Raw genomic sequence first — 10875 nt, forward strand, 5'->3', positions numbered from 1 at the left:
TCCCGCTCCCCTTCTGGCGCTCTGCCATTAAACGGTTTCCATTAAAACCCCATAAGCGCCGACCGAAGAACCGGGAGAAACTTTCACGATTTCAGAAATTCGTATTCCCCCATTTTTCTCTTGTTCTCTTCCCCCACAATGTCTCCACCTCAATCAATACCCTTTCAATCCAACGCTACACCTCTCCGGTTGAAACCTTATCCCATTCTCTCCACGAACTCTAACACAAGGCCTAACCATGACTTCTCTGAAGGAGCTTCTCGCTTCGGAAGGTTGCAAGAAAGAGAGAAAGAGATCGTCTGTAGCCGCAGATCGTGGGGCTGAAAGTGGTGCGGCGTGTGAGTACCGATTGGTGAGTAACGAGAGAACGATTGATATCTACGAAGAGGTGAGTTCTAATAACGACCGGGGAAAATCTCAAAAAGAGTTAAGATGCAAGTACAATAAGAGTTACAGCAATCCGATTTACGAGGATGAGATAATTTATAGTAGATATCTTGAAAACACTGTGAAAAGTTCTTACTGTGCGCCTTCACTGAAGGAAGCTGCGATTCAAGCAGTAATACAGATTCTGACTGGACATGTTCAGTGCTTTGCCACAAGAGGGGCATTCCGTTCACTGCTTCATCAAAACTGTGCTGTTTGCTTAGCCAGGGATGGAAGATTGTTTGCTGATCTTAAGGAAGTTATAGTTTTAATCGAAAGAATAGTTTCATTCGGTTTCGATTTGAATCAACTAAACAATGCTTCTTTGAAGCTCAAAGAACTAATCTCTGGCGCTACTGATTCTCGGTTACTTACATGTGCTAATCTCTATCTTGGCATAGTATATAAACTCCTGAAAAAGGAGAAGGCTTCAGCTAAGCATCTTTTAAAAGTTTTTGTCTGGTCCCCATTTCAAGGTCGAATTTATATCCTTCCTGAATTGTGGGACCGGCTGTTCGCACCTCATCTTTCTCATTTTAAGTTGTGGTATGACAAGGAGGTAGGTTCTCTTGTTGTATCACCCTCCTGGGAGAAAAGGATGAAGTCTATTTATACAAATTACAATGATTTAGTCAACAAGGGCACACATGACCTGGCAATGTATTATCTCCATTGGATCAAAGGCGAGGAGAAAGGGTTGTTCGAAATTCCTTATCTGCATGTAAGTTGTCAGTTTTTTATTCTGAGGCATTTATCTAAGGGTTGTGCATGCATTAGAGTTAGATGCATATGGGTATGTTAGAATTAAAGAAAAATGATTGCATTTTGGGTCTGTGAAATTTTACTGTGACCATACCAGTACCTGTTGTAATGGTGCTTATGTGAAACATTTTGCCGCTGGTTTGGGTAATTCTTTTGTTATGTGCTCTTTTATTGTTTATGCCTTAATGAAGCATTAAGCACACAACGAGCACAGGGAATTAAAAAAGAAGAAGAGAGAACTATGATAAACAGATAGCAGAGCGGTCAAGTACAAGCAGGGACAGTCATTCCTGTCCTCTTTTAATTTAACAATTAAAATAAACTTCTTATTCCTTAACATGTGAGTACACCTAAGCCTAACTATTAATGCATACTGTATAAAAGAGGAGTTTAGTCTCTTAGGCATTTTGGGCTTTTCATAGGGCCTGATTGGTTTGTTTCATTTGCTAGTATTCAGAAAATTGTTTTTGACAACACAAATTTGTTGATTCCAAAGATTGTCTGACCTTAGTTTCAAAATTACAGGTATTTTTTTAAAGTCTGATCTTAACGTACCATTGTGTTCAGCTCAAATTTGTAACCTGATTAAGGAATATTGTTATATTGTCAAAATAGGTGCATCAGAAGCAGGCCATGCTTGTAAAAACCACAGTTCTTGGAATTCTTTGTTTTTTTTTTTTTTTGTTCTGGAGTATTAGTTTCAATGAATTTCTGTTTTCAAACATAAATATTTTCCCTAGTATTCAGCTCAAATTGGTACATTAACGGCTAAGATAACTTATATGCATTCAGTGACACGGATACTTGTGCATCTATTAAACTTTTTTTTTTTTGTTGATTTCACTCTGTAGAAGGCTGATTACATTGAGGAGCTGCGCTATCCATACCGAACTGATATTCCTCAGGTATAGGAGATTGCTATATTAACAATGCATTTGTGAAGGGTACTTTGGTCTTTCTATATTCTAAACTCTCATTTGTTTACTGTTTTGCAGGGAAGGGAGAATGAGCTTCTTCTGAGAAAACTAGCGCGAGGGAGTTTTGAACCACAGCAAGTGCTTCATGGTTGAACTGATAGTTTCATGATAGTTGTATGCACTAAAAAAAAGTAAGAATAGAATAATTTTAGGAGGGAATACGAGTGATAGCTTGGCAACATTTGTTGTGTGCTTAGTGTTATCTAACAGACGACTATATTGGTGTTAGGATAGCTATTTATTTGCATTGCGGGCGTGTGTGTGTGTTTTTTTTTCTGATTCTGATGATGATGATGACTGATGTGTGCTTGTCTTTGATTCTAGAAACAAAAAAAGTATGCACTTTCCTCAATCTGTGGTAACTGATAAATCACAAATTCACAATATTAAACGGATTCGTGATCTAATAGTAATCATGTTTATTTATAATTAATGTTTCAAGTAATAGTAACTGCATTTTAAAACCTCAAAAAAATGATATCTGCATTCATTATGTTTGAAGACTACCCTACAGAGGGGGCGGATCGCAAGTCAGGGAGTAGTTACCTCACAAATTTATAATTTTTAATCATGTATATTAAAATTTATATATAAATCATTTCTTCATAAAATATTAAATTTATCTGTTATTTGTTAAAATTTTATTTTAAAATCGTGAAGACTTTGAATTCAAATCTTATAGTTCTCTGTCTAAATTTTCTAGTTCTGTTCCTACTTGTACACATATGGTGCATGTTCTGTCGTTGTTGTTGGTATATCATATATGCTACAGCTTGTACCAGCTGCATCCAATGGCGGATCCAAAATGAAACTGGGGTAGGCAAGTATCTATTTTTTGGATTTGGATTTTTATTTTCGATCCAATACTAATTGTTCAGTTCGATGTAGTGGCTACTCCTGACCTAAGCTAGTCTGATTCTTGAACCAATTCTTCCGAGTTTGGTCAATTTTGCGTATTTCGTTTTTTTTTTCAGATCTGGTTCGTAAATAGAATGAAAGAGAATAAGATAACAAGAAAGGCCTGACGGTGGAATCTATCATTACAATTCTAAGAAAATGAGCTGGTCGAACTTTTTGGACCTGTTATTATTCAATACATATATTTATGTTAAATTGTTATCAAAGCTTGCCTCCCCCTGGATTTGGATTTTTATTTTCGACTCAGTAATAATTGTTTAGTGTGCCTACTCCTGGCCTGAGCTAGTCTGATTTTTAAAATGAATCCTTCCGAGCTTTGGTCGATTTTGCGTATTTTGTTTTATTTTTTCAGATCCGCAATGCTCTATTTTGTAAATAGAATGAAGGAGAAGAAGAGAACAAAAAAGATCTGATAGTGGGACCTATCATTACAATTCTAAAAAAATGAGCTAGTTGAACTTTTTGGACTTGTTATTATTCAATACATATATTTCGGTTAAATTTTTATGAGTTTTGATTTCAATTTTCTAATTTGCTAAGAACATTCACTTTGAACTGTATCAAACAAAATTTTAATTAGCTTAGAAAAAAAATATTTCAATATTTTATCAATCGATATTATAATCATAACATATTTTTTTTAATAAGCATAGTTATAAAAACTAAGTTGTAATTATATATCCGTTTAAGTTAATAAATTTAAACCCAATCAATTATTTAAATCCAATTAATATCCTGCCGACTGCACCAATTCCTTTATATATATTAAAAAAAACGTGTACACGTTCTTACCGGTCATAAAAAGGGTTGACAGCACCTGTATTGTCCCAACTTTAGACTGACAGTATTGGAAATGTCTTGTTGTTAGTTATAAAAAAAAAAAAATGTTTTGTTTATCAGGAGAGGATGATCGGTTTTGCTGCATCCTCTGCATTAACGCACCGTTTGATTTTAAATTTTGTCCGATTAAAATTTAGTTTAATCATCTATATATGCATTAATTCAAGTGTTTTTAAATGCAATCGCATGTACTGTATTACCGTGTTTATACAAACTATATATGCAGTCCATTCAAATATTTTATTATTTATTAAAAAAAATCCAAATCTATTCGGATATGAACAATTTTATTAATTGAAATCTGAATTCTCTTTCGGACTAGTTCAGATGTGTTGTAGGTTATTCCAGCTTATTTTATAGAATCTAGAGCAAACGTTTTCTTACATTTTGAAGTTGTGGGACTAAAGCAGTTTTAAAATATTGATTATATCAGATGGGCAGATACATAATTGTGCGGTTTCTTTCGATATCTCTTCAATTAGAATTGTGCGGCTGAAGTATTTTCTTATAATAAGTTATAAGTATCTTAAATTATATTTTCTTACAGCATAGTTTGGGCTTTGTTAGTGCTCTTTAGTTATTTTTGGATTTCCTGCACAAGTCCATATATTTAGAGTTATTAACCATAGTTCTTGATTTTAAAAAAATGTTAAGCTATGGAAAATTTACATATATAAATTTGCATGAAAACAGCATACGCAGCTGCATACCGCATATGCATATGCTATACTGCATATGCATACAGGGGCAGATCTAGAAATTTTGTCAGGGTATGGCATTATTCAGGTTTAAATGGCTAATCGGGTTCAAATCCATTAACTTATCATATAATTAATGTTTATTTAAGAATATGTTATAATTATAAAATTGATTGATGCAGTATTGAAATATTTTTTATAAGCTAATTAAAAATTCATTTGGCATAGTCCAAAGTGGGACTATTCTTAGCAAATTGAAGTCAAAACTTAGATAAAAATGTAATCGAAATATATGTATTGAATAATAAAATGGTCAAAAAATTTGACCGGTCCATTTTCTTAGAATTGTAATGATAGGTCCCGCTGTCAGACCTTTTTTTCCTCTTATTTTCCTTCATTCTATTTAGAAATATATAGAGCATCGCAAATCCAAAAAAAAAAAAATACTTAGAATCGACCAAAGCTCATAAGGAATCGGTTTAAGAATCAGACTAACTCAAGTCAAGAGTAGGCACAACATCGAATCGGAGGTAAACACGTTGAACAATTAGTACTAGATCTGTTAGGATTTCGACGAAGGAGTGACAAGAAATAAGAGAAACAATATTATGAGAAAACTTAATTGTATTCCTTGAACTTCATTCTTACATAGAGTACAAATAACATAATTTATAGCAACATAAATCTCTAAACAAAAATACTATAAATGACATATCCTAAAATATCCTATACTAAAATACTAATTCTTCCTCCTTAATATAGCCTGCCAAACACGGCCTACTATTCCTAACATCCTACTAAATCAAGCCTGATGAATATATATGATGAGATGAGAGGCATACATAACAATGCTCCCCTTGACTTGAAATCTCATCCTGAAATAAAACCCCAAAATAAACTCCTAAAGCACATTATCAACTTGAATTTCAACTAAATTAGCATAGCCTGAAAAACTATCACCTTGGTCCGCCTTCTGTTTATTCTTGAGCTTGAAACAGTCGGCCTTGATGTGTCCTTTCTTCCTGCAATAGTTGCAAATTAGGTTCTTGTGCTTAGAGCTCGAATAGGTCGATGATGAAGTCAAGTTCTCCCCCCTTTCTTTTCTCTTCTCGACAATCAAGCCAACATCTTGATGGCCATTCTCTGCCCTTAACAAATCACTATAGATGTTGGACTTGACCAACAAATTATTTTTCACATCCTCAAAGGCGATTGATTCCTTGCTATAAAGCATGGTTTCCTTAAACCCTTGATAAGACTTGGTCAACGAACACAATGGAACCATAACTTTATCCTCATCGTCCACCTTGATACCAATTATCTCCATGTCATTGAGAAGTGCGGTATATTCTGAAATATGGACCTTAACGGATGTACCTTCTGCCATCTTGAAAGAATGAAACCTTTGCTTCAAACGCAACCGGTTAGTGACCGATTTTCGCATATAGATCCCCTCTAACTTCTTCCATGCATCAGCTGCTTTAGTATCTGAAATGATTTCTTGAAGAGTTGAATCACTCAAACACAACTGGATAGTCGAGAGAGATTTGTCATTCATAATCTCCCAATCTTTATTTTTAGCCTCCCCTTCCAACTCCTCAGGCCTACCCAAAATTGCGGCCTTTACGCCTAAATTGGACAATATCGCCTTCATCCGAACTTGCCAAGGCGCAAAACTACTTGTGCCATCGAATTTCTCAATATCAAATTTGGCAGACATTGTTGAATTTGAACTCATCACAACACCGAGATTTGGAATTACAAATTTCACCAAATCAACAAATCAACAAATTTTCTAATTTATCAATTTCTCAAATATCGAATTTCCGAATTTACTCAAATATCAAATTTCTATAACGGCACAATGATTAAATCACCAAAAGATAAGTTGCAGAATTAATAAATGAACCTTTGAGTAGCACACAGATCCCAAAAACAAAGAGAAATTGATCTTCACGTGGTCCACCAAATGAAAGTCGCGCACCAAAGAGGAATTATCGCGGCTCACAAATTCACAGAACGTAATTGAATGATGGAGGTAGAACGACAGAGCCTGGAGTGGCGATCAACAAACCCTAAGTGGCAGCGGAACAAAGAACCCTGAAAATCACCGAACGATTGCCGGCAAGGAAGATGGCTCTGATACCAATTTGTTAGGGTTTCGACGAATGAGAGACAAGAAATAAGAGAAACAATATTATGAGGAAGCTTAATTGTATTCCTTGAACTTCATTATTACATAGAGTACAAATGAAATAATTTATAGCAACATAAATCTCTAAAAAAAATACTATAAATGACATATCCTAAAATACCCTATACTAAAATACTAATTTTTCCTCCTTAATATAGCCTGCCAAACATGGCCTACCATTTCTAACATCCTGCTAAATCAAGTCTGATGAATATATATGATGAGATGAGAGGCATACATAACAAGATCAAAAAAAGAAAATTCAAATCTAAAAATAGATAAGTTACCCTAATTTCTTTTTGGATCTGCCAATGTATATATATATATGCGGTACGCTTATGTATGCATGACAAGCTGTATTAAAAAATATTACGGCACTGCACGGGCCTTTTAATATTCGTGGGATGTCCGGACCTAAACTCAAAATTTGAGTTAACTCAGAGCATACGAATTTGATTTTGTGTGATCCCGAAAAGAAACGACTAATGAAGTATTAGAAGGTGAATGGTACAGCTAGATATTTTTTTTGAGTAAGGTGCAGTTAAATATTAGAAGAACCTCAGAATTGAAAGATTGGGACTTTTAGTTTTGATTGTTAGGTGGCTTTCTGTAATCCTCTTTTCAGTTTTGATTGTTGTGCTAATCTTTGGGTTTAGAAGGATTTTCAAGAGTAAAAATGATAGAAACTGACGAACCTGCTGCTGTCCTGAAAAGTGCAGCAGGTTGTGTCAACTTCGGAAGCCTCAAAACTAGGGCTCCCTGAGGTGTATGACCATAAAATTTTGTGAGCAATTAGGGAATGAAGTGAAGAAAATTATCATCCATTTCTTTGGCCTAAAATGATAACTAAATTTCTACTGGTACGGGTTTTTCTCCGACAGGTTCAGTTTCTGAGAAATTCTGGACCACTGGAGAAAAGAAAAACGTACAAAACAAAGGGGTTATATTGCTTATCTTCACTTGAAACTTTGCACAATAATAGTAGACATATAGCATAGGGTTGTATAAGTTTTTTAGGGGTCATGTGTGGAGAAACATTGAGAAATATGCCATATAAATTGGTATATCAGTAGCTGCTAATTTGGACAGCAGAGGGTCATTTTTGTAAAGTTGTTTAAAGTATGTTTACACTAGAAAATTAGGATAAGACATTACTTGTGTTTTGTCATGCTTTGGGCTTGTCAATTCATTGCTTCATATATGTCTTTTTATTTAAATTTTCTCAGATCAGTTGGTGAACGATCAAACGGTAGCAGCGAGAGACGGTGGCAGTAGAGATAACCGAGACAGTGAACAATAGTGGCAGAGGTAAATTTCATATGTCATTTTTGTTTCCTTCATCTCTACAATGCCTTGTGATGGCACGAGGGCTTCGACCCTTTGGGCTCCTAGGTGAGAGATCCTTGATCATTTTTGATATTTCCTAAGGATTGTAATATTTAATTAGTTACCTACGGTGATGTATTTTTGTATCACTTATTTTGAATTAATTATGCTAATTAAATGATATGAATTTAGAGGATTGTTAATTTATGTTACTGTGATTTATACTATTGTGAAATATTAATGCACGTGCATCTAGAAATGGGATCAATTTATGTATTTGTAATTTATGTGATTTATTTTGAAATTTGTTATTAAATAGTAAAAAAAATATTTCAAAATTTAATTTGTGTGATATTGTTTAATTAAATTTTAATTGTGATTAGATTGAAGTATTATTGAAAAATACAATGCTTCATATATATTTAACAAGCCATTATAAATATAAAAGTTAATTGAAAAGATAAAAACAAATAAATCATTATTATATTCCTTCCTTTCATTACTATTTTAAACATACAACTCAAATAACATTTTTACTAATTCGGAATAGCCAAAGTTAATATTATTCTTAATTCCCTTAAGTTAGTACTATTTTCAGCTACTAATCTAAAAATCACTATTGTTGCATTAATTCTTGCACTATCCAAACGTAGCCTTAAACATTCAATGAAAACTAAATCCAACGGCAGCTCATGGCAGCCATGCCATAATTTTTTCTTTTTTCTAGTCAACGGACGTAAAGTATGCTTTCTTGTCGGCTGCACAAGAGTGCAACCATCCTCTTAAATGAGAAGGTTCCGGTACCACAATATTTTGACATTATTATCATTTTTTAGGGGAATTTCATGCACATCCTTCCAAAAACTAAAATTACTTATTTGTCCCTCTACAATTTAGAATATGATATATATCAAAGTTTTAAATAATGATAATCGCGTCATCACGAAAATGTTAAAAAAAAAGTTATCACGAATAACATAACTATAACGAAAACTATGGTACGTGACATTTATCCCCTTTGCTAGTAGTATTATTCAGCTGATATGCATGAAAATTTGGAATTCGGACTAGCAGAGGGGCAGTATCATCAGGCTTTGAGATTCGTGCCAAGTGTAAAAAACGGTCCATATCTACTAATTGTAAAAGATTCCTTGATCAGGTAACGAAGAGGATGTGAATTCAGGTAAATTCATAAAATCGGTGGAAAGAATTTTAAAATTTGAATGTTCCTTGGGCAAACTATATCTATCTAATAAGCAATATTCATGTGGTGGCTTGCACAACTTGACTTGTAGTTGTAGGTAAGTTTCCCTGAGTTGTGCAATTGCTGAGTGTCTCTGTTTACTTTTTTATTACCAAGTCAATTATGGCTAGGGAGCTGGGAGCCCCACCCCCACGGCCCCACGCGCTAAATTGAAAGGGATTGAAGTTGATGGCTGCTTTATCCGATATCCACTAAATACGGCATGTGAAATTTCACCTGCTCTTTAAAGCAACCGTTTTAAGATAAGTCGGCTCTGGAGTCTGGAGGGCTGAGGATTTTAACACCTACAATTTGACTCAATACAGCAACTGGGAGAAATTTTTTATTTGAGCCATTATGTTCACGTTTTAGAAAGGAAATTAATAAACAACATACAAGTGTAGTGTGACTTTTTGCATTAATAGAGCATCATCTCTGTAATATAAATATTTTCTTCAAATAAATTCAAAGATATACGATGAAATCTGGAATGTTGTATTATTTTTTATTGTTAAAAAATCGGACTATTTTTTTTTTATAATTAATAACATGTTCATTTTATATTAAATATTGAGTTTCTACATTTGAAATTTTGTTTGCTCTGTTTTTGTGTCATTGTTTTTTTGTCAGCTTCATGTAACAACAAATCCGATTTTTATTTTTATTTTCATTTTTGTACAATTTAAAATTTATATGTGGACATTGTTTTGTTGTCTTTTCCTTCTAACCATGAAGCAAATAAGTTGATTTTAAAAAGAGGAGGGTTCAAATGCCTCCATTTTTAAAAACTTAAATAACTCAAAGTTTAAAACTTAAACGTCAAAATAAAACCGTTAGATGCGATCTATCTTATTTTCTCTATATACTTATAAAAAATTATCACATTTTTATTTTGGTTTTATGTGAATCAATAAGTTGAAAATCAACGTCTATAAATTATCCACATTAGTATACATTTTTACAAGCTCAAGATGACAACCAAAACAAAGTTGAAATGCCATAATTTTTTACACGTGCATAGATAAAATGATATAGTTCATATCCAATGGTTTTATTTTGAATTTTAAGATTTAAATTTTAAGTTATTAAAGTTTTAAAAAATGGAGGCATGATGGAGGCACAAAAAATAAAACCCTCCTCTTTTAAAAATGACATTTACTACTACATGCCTTTTATATCAATGATTAGTTTAATAATAGGTCAACCAACATACCGTGTACTGATTTTGAGCCATTACAATTTGTAATGTAATAGCATAAAAATAACAATTATTATTCTTAAAAACTTTATTTTAACAATAAAAATTTGAATAGAATTTCCGAAGAGTAGATCTTCCCGAGTTTCGTAATTGAAAATGAGTAATTCAAGTTTTCGGGCTCTTGTTCAAATAAAATTGTCGATTCATCAATATCCATCTATTAAAAAAATGTAAATAAATAAAACAAACAATCAGATGACCTCTTAAAATATTGTAGAAAATTATTTTTTTCT

General features: G+C 33.2%; 1 protein-coding gene across 2 annotated transcripts; it reads left to right on the forward strand.

The window, feature by feature from the left end:
* LOC144558717 (uncharacterized) lies at positions 1 to 2412 on the forward strand. 2 transcript variants are annotated; one of them, XM_078307567.1, is made up of 3 exons: positions 1 to 1147; positions 2040 to 2093; positions 2184 to 2412. In XM_078307567.1, exons 1-3 carry the CDS (start codon positions 239 to 241, stop codon positions 2256 to 2258), a joined length of 1038 nt encoding a protein of 345 aa, XP_078163693.1. In that variant the 5' UTR covers positions 1 to 238; the 3' UTR covers positions 2259 to 2412. The 2 variants fall into 2 exon arrangements, with proteins under 2 accessions (XP_078163693.1, XP_078163694.1); XM_078307568.1 differs by lacking the exon at positions 2040 to 2093.
* The last annotated feature ends 8463 nt before the right edge of the window (positions 2413 to 10875 follow it).

The sequence above is a fragment of the Carex rostrata genome, chromosome 8, assembly GCF_964058835.1.
Source record: "Carex rostrata chromosome 8, lpCarRost1.2, whole genome shotgun sequence".
Taxonomy (NCBI): domain Eukaryota; kingdom Viridiplantae; phylum Streptophyta; class Magnoliopsida; order Poales; family Cyperaceae; genus Carex; species Carex rostrata.